The sequence below is a fragment of the Anomaloglossus baeobatrachus genome, chromosome 10 (assembly GCF_048569485.1).
Source record: "Anomaloglossus baeobatrachus isolate aAnoBae1 chromosome 10, aAnoBae1.hap1, whole genome shotgun sequence".
Lineage (NCBI taxonomy): Eukaryota > Metazoa > Chordata > Amphibia > Anura > Aromobatidae > Anomaloglossus > Anomaloglossus baeobatrachus.
This window is the reverse complement of record NC_134362.1, coordinates 77,689,956-77,702,975: the sequence shown is the minus strand read 5'-3', so window position 1 is coordinate 77,702,975 and position 13,020 is coordinate 77,689,956. Positions and strand designations below refer to the sequence as shown.

At 38.7% G+C, this 13,020-nt stretch overlaps 1 protein-coding gene across 1 annotated transcript in view; it reads left to right on the top strand.

Moving 5' to 3' along the window:
• The window catches only part of LOC142254361 (protein spinster homolog 1-like), a 39,460-nt gene extending 27,491 nt beyond the window's left edge, over positions 1–11,969 (top strand). The window contains exons 11-12 of the mRNA XM_075325407.1: positions 9,339–9,417; positions 11,501–11,969. Of these exons, the coding sequence (XP_075181522.1) occupies positions 9,339–9,376 (38 nt within the window). The 3' untranslated portion in view covers positions 9,377–9,417; positions 11,501–11,969. The remainder of the gene's footprint in view (positions 1–9,338; positions 9,418–11,500) is intronic.
• The last annotated feature ends 1,051 nt before the right edge of the window (positions 11,970–13,020 follow it).

The following is a 13,020-nucleotide window of genomic DNA, read 5'->3' as shown; positions in this document are numbered from 1 at the left end:
TTAAAAAAATATCATCAATAAAGCACAGCCACATGTGGACTGCGCCAAAGTCAGAATCTGGAAAAATGATAGACCGTTCCCATTGTCCAAGAAAGAGGTTTGCGTATGAGGGCGCACAAGCCGACCCCATCGCAACTCCTCTCTCTTGAAGATAGAAACGGCCCTTAAATAAGAAAAAATTATGTGTGAGAATATACTTAAGTAATAATAGGAGGAGGTCCACCAGTTGGTCGTCAAGCCTAGTTGTTCTAAGAAAAAATTCCACTGCTTCCATCCCATCATCATGACTGATAGACGTATACAGCGACTCAACATCAGCTGTTAACGTAATTATTTCTGTCTCAAGTATAATGCCATCTAATCTATTCAGAAATTCCGTGGAATCACAAATGTAGGACGACAGTGTGATCACCAAGGGCTTAAGGTAATGATCAAGGAATTTACATGCCGGTTCAAGCAAGTTGTTATTACCGGAAACTATAGGTCTTCCGGGTGGACATGTTAAACTTTTATGCACTTTCGGTAGAAAGTATATAGTTGGAGTAGTAGGAAATTGAACTAAATAACCCTTCTAATATTGATTTTGGAATAATGCCCTTATCATAAGCCAACTGGAGTAAATCAAATAATTCAGACCGGAATCTAGCAGACGGATCGGTATCCAGTCTAGAGTAACACAGACTGTCACCGAGCTGCCTGAAGGCCTCAGCCTCATATTTCTCTTTGGACCACAAAACCACATTCACACCCTTGTCAGCCTGTTTAATAACCAAGTCATCCATTGTTTGGGGTTCCCTCAGTGCTTTCCACTGCTGACCACTTAAATTATCGTGAGTTCTTCTTTCTGAAAGTTTTCTGAGCTCCTGAGAAACTAACTTGGTAAAGAGATCTATAGGAGGACAGGCTGACAAAGAAAATTACCAATTTTCTGACATGTGGTGGTCCCAGATGGGGATCCTTTTCATGTGGCGATTGTGGCGCATGCCCACAAGTGGATCGGGTATCTGAATTCTGGGACTCCTCACAATCAAAAACCTATAAAATCTTGCAATTTATAAACTGTCGCTCCTCCAATGTTGTCTATTGGGCAACATGCCCTTGTGGGCTTATCTATGTAGCCCTCACCACCCGCAAACTCAGGGTGCGAATCCTGGAGCATGTCCCTGATACTAAAAATGCCGCCAAGATTCACAAACCTGAGGAAATATTTTTGCTTAAAAACATACCAAAACATTTTAAAGAAAAACATGCCTGCAACTGGTGACATCTTAGATTTCGTGGGATAGATAAAGTTAATCTGGGAGTGAGGGGAGGTGATACAAAAAATAACTTACATAGAAAAGAGGCTAGATGGATCACAGTGTTGGATACCATCAAACCAAATGGGTTGAATGATGCCGTCAGTTTTAAGCCATTTATTTTATAATGCCTGACCCCATGTGATGCCACTTAGCATCCTTCCATTTATTTCTTATTTTTTATTTCTTATTTTTAATTTATTTTCCATTTTCATTTTTCATTTTTTATTTATTTTTTATTTTCATTCATTTTTTCATATCTTTTATAATGTATTGTGGTTGTCGCCACTGTGGGTTACTACGATTCGTATATATACACATATATATATATATATATATATATATATATTGATATGCACATGTTTATATGCATGTGCATTATTTTTGGGTAGTATGGTATTTGCCATGTGTTTCTGCTGAAATCATGATTTTAATTGTATATCTTTTTCTATAGATCTGGGTTTTTTCTCCCCCATTGATTGCTGCTGTGGAACCTGCATGTGGCAATATGCAAGGAAGAAACAACAAAAAGAGTTCTAACATCTTATACTTTTTCAGTATGCTCATTATTATTATGGACATTCCTCTCCTGTTAATGTTTTGTAAACACCTGATTTGTAGGATTTGTATTGCGCGTCTGACAAGTTATTCATGCCTTCGGGCTTTATAATATGCCTCTTTGCCCTTGCTTTGCCTGATTCTAATATGGTTCCCATGGCTTCCTGCCTATACGCACGCCAGCTCCCTGATGCTTCTCCTCTCTGTGCCTGGCGTCCAATCGGGTGCATTTGGGCTGCGCTTGCGCGCTCTGATTTCCGGGACGCCAGTGTGCAGAGGAAGATGAGCATCGGTGAGCCGACGCGCGCCACCATAGGTCGGTGACTAATACATGGGGGGATTTAAACAGCCAGATACACAGCCTCCACACCTCCCGACGAAGCAGTTGCGAAACGCGCGTCGATAGACAGCTCCCTGTAGCAGTGATGGTCAGCGGTTATTAGGCAGTCGCTTCTGCAACTTATACAGCTGTTTGCATTTTCTCTTTATTGACAAACTGGCCTTTATAATATAGACACTCATATTTATAGGTTAAGCATCTTGAATTTTGTCATTTTGGGATGTCTATTGATTTATTAATGACCAGTTGTGCTTAAAACTGTGCTATCCCTTGCCACCTACCTAGCTGTCTATCACTGTTGGAGGTTCCATTCCTTATTAACCCTTGTGATACCGACAGTACAACTTTTGTATTGTCAATATTTATTGATTCTTATTGGGTTATTCTTACATGAGCATGTGCTTCTTTAACAATGTATGGTTCCTCACAGTGGTGATGGCTAGCGATTATTTGGCAGCGGCTGCCGCAATATAATATACAAAAACCCTGTAACAAGTGTTTTCATCTATATCTTGATTGAATGGTTCAGATCATTTACATACCATACTAAATGGTCAACAATTTTCACTACTGTAAAGGCCCCGTCACACTAAGCAACATTGCTAGCAATATCGCTGCTAACGAACAACTTTTGTGACGTAGCAGCGATGTTGCTAATGATGTCGCTGTTTATGACATCCAGCAACAACCCGGCCCCTGCTGTGAGGTCGTTGGTTGTTGCTGAATGTCCTGGGCCATTTTTTAGTTGTTGCTGTCCCGCTGTGAAGCACACATCGCTGTGTGTGACAGCGAGACAGCAACAACTAAATGTGCAGGGAGCCGGCTTCTGCGGAGGCTGGTAACCACAGTAAACTTCGGGTAACCAAGAAGCCCTGTCCTTGGTTACCCGATATTTACCTTTGTTACCAGCCTCCGCCGCTCTCACTGTCAGTGCCGGCTCCTGCTCTGTGCACATGTAGCTGCAGGACACATCGGGTTAATTAACCCGATGTGTGCTGTAGCTAGGAGAGCAGGGAGCCAGCGCTAAGCATTGTGCGCTGCTCCCTGCTCTGTGCACATTTAGCTGCAGTACACATCGGGTAATTAACCCGATGTGTGCTGTAACTAGGAGAGCAAGGAGCCAGCGCTCAGTGTGCGCTGCTCCCTGCTCTCTGCACGTGTAGCTGCGTGCGCTGGTAACCAAGGTAAATATCGGGTTGGTTACCCGATATTTACCTTAGTTACCAAGCGCAGCATCTTCCACGCGGCGCTGGGGGCTGGGACACTGGTTGATGGTGAGCTCACCAGCAACTCGTGTAGCCACGCTCCAGCGATCCCTGCCAGGTCAGGTTGCTGGTGGGATCGCTGGAGCGTTGCAGTGTGACATCTCACCAGCAACCTCCTAGCAACTTACCAGCGATCCCTATCAGGTTGGATCGTTGTTGGGATCGCTGGTAAGTTGTTTAGTGTGACTGGGCCTTAACTATTGATGTGTATTGACTTATCATTGATGTATTTTGCTTAATATCTCATGCTGGACCATCTTTTTGACTGTCCATTGTTGCTGTAGTTCAGGGTTTTTACTAATTGCTGCCATGCTGCTTCTGTAACCTTCTGATTGTCATCAATATTACATTTTTTGATGCACTCTGTTTTCTGAGCTCTTATCTACTTTGGATTATAATTATATATATAACAAGCCCTGCATCCACCCGCACCGCTAAGTTTTTCCTGTTTTGATTTTAAATCACCACTATCTGTGTATGTCTCGTCTGTGTTGCACACATGAAAAAAATCTTTATATATTCATAAAATTATTGCCTATTTAGTCTCTATCAATGTCTTATAAATGTTTTAGACAAAGTCAGTTTTTTGAAAATAATATTTGCTATGGTGACTTTTGTCAGCTATAATAATTAAGCTATTTATTATGGATCTTTGTATTCTATTGTATCTAATATAGGTAGTTGCTATCTACTTACCTGCCCTAATGTAGCCCAATAGTGTAATAACAAGAAAAAGGCAAAATAAGCCGGATAACCTCTAAACAACAAAGCTGCTGTTAACTCATTATTAGGATATCCTTCCCTCCTGATTATGGGGCTGATGATATGACATAAACTGTATTTGGCAATAATAATTGATAAAAAGCTACTATGCATTTTTGTTGGAATCTGCTAAAGTGAACCTGTGACTTGCCATAAATGTGCATTTATTTTACCCATTATAAATGCTTCAATTCTCCTGAATCCCCGGTGTTTTTCTTATTTTGTTCTTGTATCTCCCCGTTCCTGTTATATATCTCCCTCCTTTCCCTGTAAATGTATCTAATATTTTAGTCAACTGGGCATTATCATCAAGTTTTTTCTTTTCTTAAAAAGATAATTTTGAGGGTCACGCCCACTTGGAAGAATAGAAAACAAAACTAGATTTATATCAGAAGAAAAGGGGGCTCTTTCTCAAGAATTGAGGATCCCAAAAACAAAAGATGAACAACGTCAGATTGAGGAAAGCAATGGTGTTCACAACAGGTTAAAAAAAAACGAACATAAATGTTCGTGAAAGCAACATGATTAATATTCAAACATCTTAATATATTATTGTACGTGAATAAATAGACATAATAATATTAGGACATTCGCTAAACAATTAATGAACAAAAAAGAACCAAAAGGCGAACACTGTCCACATTTACAATTATATTTTTTATTATTCAAAAATAGAACAGAAATGATGTAAGGCCCTGTGCGCACTGGAAAATGGAATTTTCTCAAGAAAATTCCGCAGGTATTCAAAGATTACCGCACCCGCGGTAAAAAACCGCGGCAAACCGCACCCGAAAACCGCATGCGGTTTGCCGCGGTTTTACTGCGGTATTGTTCACGGTATTGCCGCGGTTTTGCCGCGTGCGGGTTGGTATGTGCTTTATTGCATTCAATGCAATAAAGTACATTGAAAAAAAAAAAAAAAAAAAGTCATTTCATTCTGAGATAGAGAAATAGACAGAAGAATAGATAGAAGAATAGATAGACAGACAGAGGGATAGATAGAAGGATAGATAGAGGGATAGATAGAGGGATAGAAGGATAGATAGATGGATAGATAGAGTACCTGTGAGCACACTCTGCATTTCTCACGGTCGGCAGTGAGTTCACATTACCGGCCGTGGGAAATGCCCTAGAGTTACCTCTGCTGTCTCGCTGCGAGGCTGCATTCAGCAGTGTCTGTGTCAGTCGCGGCTGGATGCAGGCATCGCAGGACGTCAGAGCTGTGGATTACGCCGGAGCTTTGTTTCGGGAGGGGTTAATAAAAGGGTGAACGAGGCTTGTTTGTGTTTTATTTAAAATAAAGGATTTTTCGGTGTGTGTTTTTTCACTTTACTTACGGGTTGATCATGTCAGCTGTCACATAGACGCTGCCATGATTAAGCCTGGAGTTAATGGCGGTGATCTACCACCATTAACTCCTTGTATTACCCTGACTGCCACTGCTACACGGCTGCAGGAAGAGCCGAGGACACTCCGGTACTGCCGCATAATGCATGCGACAGTGCCGGAGCAGCTGCAGCTGATATTCTCGGCTGCGGGAGGGGGAGTGAGGTGGGGGACATTAACCCTGCCCCTCTCCCTCCCCAGCCTGAGAATACCGGGCCGCCGCTGTGTGCTTACCTCGGCTGGACGGTAAATATGCAGCGGAGCCCACGTGTTTTTTTTTTTATATTTCCGTTTGCTTTCTATGTGTGTTCTATGTGTCTGTGTCTATGTGTTCTATGTCTGTGATGTCTGTGTGTGTGTGTGATCTGTGTGTGTTTACTCTCTGCACGGCTTCTTCTTCCTGTAATCCCGCAGCAAAACATGCAGCTGTCAAAATCCGCCTAGTGCGTACAGGATTTTTTTTTCCCATAGGTTTTGCTGGTGATTCACTGCAGAGATGTTATGAACATTTTCTGCAGCGAAACATGCAGCAAATCCGCGGCAAAATCCGTTAAGTGCGCACAGGGCCTAAGAATGGAAATAGTGGTGAAAACAAGCCTCACCTGACAATTTACATATAAATATAATAATTGAATAATTGGCTACAACCCAAAATGTATCAATAATAATCACTGTATACATAGTCACAATCAGTAGAAAAATATATGCATATATATATATATATGTATATATATATATATATATATATATATATATATATATATATATATATATAATATATGATCTACATGGGGTGAAGCATTAACCAAACATTGATTAAATAAACCTCATGTTGCCAGAAATAATGTTAGCACAAAAAGAAGGAGGAAGGTGTCTAATTATCCACTAATCAATAGACTGGAGAGTGTATAGCTATTAAATAAAGCTTGAAAAAATATGAGCAATAATGTAAATCACTAGATGAAAATCATGAAGAGATTAAATAAATGCCGCTTGTAAAAAAATCATTACAAGTGGACTTTCTAAGGATAATAATCACCTGTGTGGTCAGCTGGACAGCAAGAGGAGTTTGGCAGAGAGGCACGGCAACAGCGTGACGGCCGTTTCGACAACCTTCGTCAGGGGACGGTTTTTAGGATGAGAGGGGATGGGGTTTATATACGGCCACCAACCAATCTGGAGGAAACCGCATTAGTGACATGTACAGCGCCATGACAACATGGGACGCGAGTCTGCGGCCGCGTCAGAGCCACGTGAACGAGTCAAATGACTCAAAATCACATGACCCGCATAGATGCGACAGGCCGGCCGGCAGCGCACAGCACAGAGTTGCGAACGTGCAGTGGCCCTCTACAGATGGTGAGTGCTCATATATGTATTAATAGATAAGACGACTAATAAGGAAATAATAAAAAGACCATAATATATTAGATGAATTACCCCAATGTATGCATACATGTAAGGCAATGGCTAAGAATAAGCGCACATATAATGAACTTCTTTCAACCTATATCCATATATCCTGGAAAGTATCCTCACTCAAATAATTGATAATTATATATATATAATCACATCTTTTTACACAATAAATAGTTAACAAATACTACGAGGATTCATCCAAAATATATACCGGACAGAAGTATAGGTATATAGCATATCAATTTAATGCAAAATACAATATTTAACATCATATGTAACAGCTATTTCAATAACGATGAGATCAAGATGTATCCACTTCAATAGCTGATTAATAAAGCCATAAATTCTCCACCAAAGTCAGGATGTACACATAAACTGCCAGAATTTAGAAAAAGGAAATAGGCATCTGAAAAAGAAATAAAACCATTAAAAACTCACAAACCTAAAACTTTTATAAAAAAAGAGGCAAAACTGTTATTCCCGTTGAGACCAGATGGATATGTACTAACATTATTTCTGGCAGCATGAGGATCATTTAATCAATGTGTAGTTTATGCTTCACTCCATGTAGATTTTATATATATATATATATATATATATATATATATATATATATATATATATATATATATGCATATGTTTTTTCTACTGATTGTGACTATGTAGACAGTGATTATTATTGATAAATTTTGGGTTGTAGCCAATTATTATATTTATATGTAAATTGTCAGGTGAGGCTTGTTTTCACCACTATTTCCATTCTTACACCATTTCTGTTCTATTTTGGAATAACAAAAAATATAATTGTAAATGTGGACAGTGTTCACCTTTTGGTTTTTCTTTTTTGTAGGTTAAAAATGGCAAATCTCACGGTCATCTTGTTCAATTTGTTTAACATTTACTAATTTTACAAAAAAAAAATTAAGAAGAAATATAAATTAGGGAGGACAAAAGGAGGGAAGAATGGGGTAACAATGGGGAGTTACAGGGAAGAAAGTAAAGTCAAGTCTGGTCATTATTATTAGTAATAAACCTAGCATTGCAATTTTGCATTTTTTTTTTACATATTTGCAAACATTTAATTTGGTACATATCTGGTATATTCTATTAATACGTCTATTTTAGTTTTTAACTTGTGGGTTTATCCTGGGTAAAGAAAAAACAAAACACTTAAACCATTAATTCATCACTATATATTTTTTAAAAACATTTTCCCTAATCGCAAAGTTGAATTGATTATATGTGTATATACTGTATAAATAAATAAAAAAATGTTTATTTATTTATATATATTTATTTTTATATATATATATATATATATATATATTGTGCATTAATATCCTTTCAATTACTTGTGATATTGATGGCAATATTATTTGCTTCCATTGTGTTGCGATGAAACGTTTACTCACCAAAAAAGATATAGCAAGAGATCTGTCAGAATTTGAAACATCATGAAAATCTGGCAGCATGGTGGCTGCTATTGGTGTATCTAGCCACATTAACTTACTATCAGCCTCCTGAACCAAGTTTGGGGAAACGCGTTGAGGCATGAGGCGGATTTAAGCTAAGTGGATCTATTTTGTCCCTGCGTTTGTAGAGGTTCTCATTGAGAACACTGGTGACCTCCTGAGTCTTTAGGAGGCTTTTGTGAACCCAATTATTGCACATTATCACTTTATGTTATGCACACTGCACTTTATCTTTGGTTGTGGGGGTTTACAGGGCAATAGCAGGGACAGCCGTCGGTGAGTGGGGGAGCCATATTGTATCTATAGGGTACCAACCTCCATGGCTAGGTAGGGCACAGGAGGGAGTGGATATTGTAGAGATTGAGTTTCCCTCTCTCTACTGTGCACCGGTTTGTTTTATCAAATTGAATTGTGGTTGTGTACCTTTTAAGAGTATCATTAAATGTTATGTTTTAGTTAGGGATTTATGCTTATTTTGGGACTTCTTCTAGACCTCATGAGAATAATATTAATTGTGGAGTAAGTGTAACATTTGGTTTAGAAATTCATAGGAGAAAGTTCAAAGTTTCTTTCCATATTTCCATTAATACTGGACAATTTCAAAATATGTGCAAAATTTCTCCCGGTTTATCACGGCCTCTCCAGTATAGAGGAGATTGAGGAGGAAAAGCTTGGTTTCATTGGAGTAAAGTATCACCTTAGCATAATTTTATAGTGTGTGTATCACGTAGTAATAGGATATGTGAGGTTGAATACTTTAGTGTATATATATAGATAATCCTTCTGTTTAATTTTTCTATATAATTTTTTTTATGTTGTTTCTATTTTGTCTTTATAGATTGTGTCCTCGAGGAGGTGATAGTTACATCTCCATAAATTAGAATTTTTTACGGTTGAACCTGATGGAAAATTTAAAGGTAAGATAAGATGGGAATGTTCACACCATTTCTTTTCACCCATATTTACATCAATTCTAGACAGGGTTTTATGTCGGAGTAGTGTGTGAACTCCCTTGCAGAGGTATTTGGTATTTTAACGGAAGCCTGAAAACATGGGGGCTGGATATTAATTGCATTGTTTGGGGTAGTGCATTTCAGAAAACTGATGCAGCACAAGAAAAGTCTTGGAGACGGAAGTGTGATGTTCGTGTTATGGAGGATGTTAGTCTAAGATCATTTGCGGAATGGAGGGGGCGGGTGGGTTGAGGGATGAGATATATGGTGGTGCAGAACTGTGGAGAGCTATATGGGTGACATATAAGTTTGTATTGTATTCTGTAGCTGATGGGCAGCCAGTGTAATGACTGGCACAAGGTGGAGGCGTCGGTGAAGCGGCTGGACAAACATACGTCCCTGGCTCCCGCATTCAGCATGAATTGGAGAGAAGGAATTTTGGTTAGAGGGAGACCGATCAGTAAAGAGTTGCAGTAGTCCAGACGAGAATGAATAAGAGCGACAGTCGGGTTTTTGCATTTTCAAATGTGAGAAATGGTCAGTCTCTGGAGATGATGGTTGGATCCTAGAGATGATGGTTGGATTCTGGAGAATCTAATTATTTAATCTTTGGAATAAGTTTCCTGTCTGAGAATCTGAGTCTAAGTATCCGTTTGGAGCAATGTTAAAGTCAACATAAAGTAACAACTCTCCCTTCGGAACTTCATTATTTTTATCAACAAATTTGTTAAGAAAGGTGATTTGTTCCTTTTTGTGTCTGAAAACATTAACTAATGTAAAAACATTATTATTAATCTTACAAATTGAAATGTGAAATTTAACATTTTCATCTATTTTTGATATGAAAATAGAAAAAGGGGTTAAAAATACAGAACAGATAAAACGTATACAAATATTTTAAACCAAATAAAAGATGCCTTGAAGTCCTACTGGAGGAAGCAACTGGACTGGAAAATTGGTTTTCTTCCATGAAAGCAAAAGTTCATGGTATCTCCTTCAATTCACTTCTTGTAGAGGAGATAAAGAATAAATATTGGTGTTTTCAGAGCAAATTCCTAAAATTGTACCATTCAGGAAGGGATGTAAAGCCCAAAAAGGGTCATCATTAGTTGTAATATGTGGAAAAAATGAGGTTTATTTAGGCCTTGTCGGGAGCGTTCTACGGGATCTTGTAATTTAAGTCCTGGAGTATCTTCTTTCCATCATATGAAGCTAGTATTGGGACTGTATTACTTTGACAGGAAAGGAAAGGTTTAGCGGGGAACCCCATGAGTAATTTATCCCCTTTGGTTGGAGAATTGTAGTGATTTCCCCATAAAATTTCCTTATGGATATAGTTTCTTTAGATAAGTCCATGAAGACTCTTATGTCTTGGTATGGACCTGGCAAAATCATATTTCTCTTTAAGTTATTTGTAAGTCCTTAGTAAGCAAGAAATGCAAACACAATATAACACATTAAGAATAGTTCATTACGTATAAATCTTGACCTCAGTAGCTTATAGTAAGCTCCAAATCTCTCAGTTGAGGAATTGCACTTTTTATGAGATATTTTAGATTTGCTTGCAGTCTATCATTTTGGATACCTCCTGGAATTCCCCTCATTTTTAAGTTATTTTGCAGAGTCTGATCTTCTAGATGGGCGATTTTTTTACCTAAAAACTTTAGGTTTACTTTTAGGTTTTTGATGGTCTTTTTAATTGGCGATACTTGAGTTTTAGAGGTCTTCAATTTTGTTCTCTTTGCTATCCCTGCTGTGACTGATGCTTTCTAAATAGGATTGGATGACACTGATTTGATTATCCATATCTATTTTCATGGAGCTTTCAGTGCGAATATTGGTTCTCTGATATTATTCTCAGAGGCTGGTTGATCTGTACTTCTTAGATATCCATGAAATGATTAGTGCCAACCAATATGATGCATTCTGAGTCTAGGAATCCACAAGATTATTAATCAGTAGCCAGTAGTACATTGTGTGCCACTTATATATGATATTCAGTTGTTCCAACTTCAGTCATAATCATTCATATTTATTTTTTCTGCAGATCACTATTCCAAAGAAAGGTTTGATCGTGTTCCATCAATGAATAATCCAGCCGGATATGATCACTATTCCAACAACACATCAGAAAAAAAGACAGATTCCGGGCTCGGTCTCTGTTCTTACTTATGGATATGACTTGTACTGGACTTTCTGCAGTCAGATGTATTTACTGAACAAAGTGAGTTTCCTGCTGCATCAAGAGACAGATTCCGGGCTCGGTTTCTGTTCTCAACCACTGGATTCGACATTTACTGGACTTTCCGCAGTCAGATGTATTCACGGAACAAAGTGAGTTTCCTGCTGCATCAAGAGACAGATTCCGGGCTCGGTTTCTGTTCTCAACCACTGGATTCGACATTTACTGGACTTTCCGCAGTCAGATGTATTCACGGAACAAAGTGAGTTTCCTGCTGCATCAAGAGACAGATTCCGGGCTCGGTTTCTGTTCTCAACCACTGGATTCGACATTTACTGGACTTTCCGCAGTCAGATGTATTCACAGAACAAAGTGAGTTTTCTGCTGCATCAAGAGACAGATTCCGGGCTCGGTCTCTGTTCTCAACCAATGGATTTGACATTTACTGGACTTTCTGCAGTCAGAAGTACTCACAGAATAAGTGAGTTTCCAACTGCATTAAGAGACAGATTCCGGGCTCGGTTTCTGTTCTCACCAATTATTTGACTTTCCTTGGTGAAACATGTTCACGGATCAAGTGACTTCTATATTAAGTTACATCTACGTCATGAGGCGCTATCATGATCAGGGCCACACTGACGACTATTGGGCAACATGGTGCATGGAGTCTGTATGTTCTCCCCGTGTTTGCGTGGGTTTCCTCCGGGTACTCCGGTTTCCTCCCACACTATAAAGACATACTGATAAAAAAAAAATGTTATAAATAAATTATTAACTATTATTCTGGCTTCTGCTGAGAATTCTTACATTTGACATCTTGAATTAGGTTAATAGTATAATGACAGCTTTGTACCTGATCCTCTGTATAGATCTTCATAGCTCTTAATAGAAGCAAGTGGTGGTCAACCCATTAAATCAATGAGTGAGTATCAGCTGCAATTGCCAGCACCAATCCCAACAGTTTAACCCTTTAGATGTTGTGGTCTATAGCGACAGTCCCATCTAGATGGTGGACAGAGGGAAGAGGCTGCCTCTATACCTCCATTACTGCCCCTACATTGCAGTCGGGATGCCGATGGTTATCCCAAGTAGTGAACACCATAAAAAAGAGAGACGTGCTGGGGGTGGGGGGTTTATCGCTTTGCCTATTTTTTTTATATAAAGACCAATAAAAAAGTCACATAAACCCCAAAGTCATAAGAATAAAAACTTCAGCTTAAAAAAACAACAACTGACCAGTACATCCAAACAGAATAAAGCAAGTGTGATCAGGTGCATAATATACAAACAAAAGAATACAGCAGCCTCTGTAAGCACGAAGATGTCTTGAAGCATTGATTGTATAATATTTGAAGTGCATTACTGCTATATAAAATATACTTATA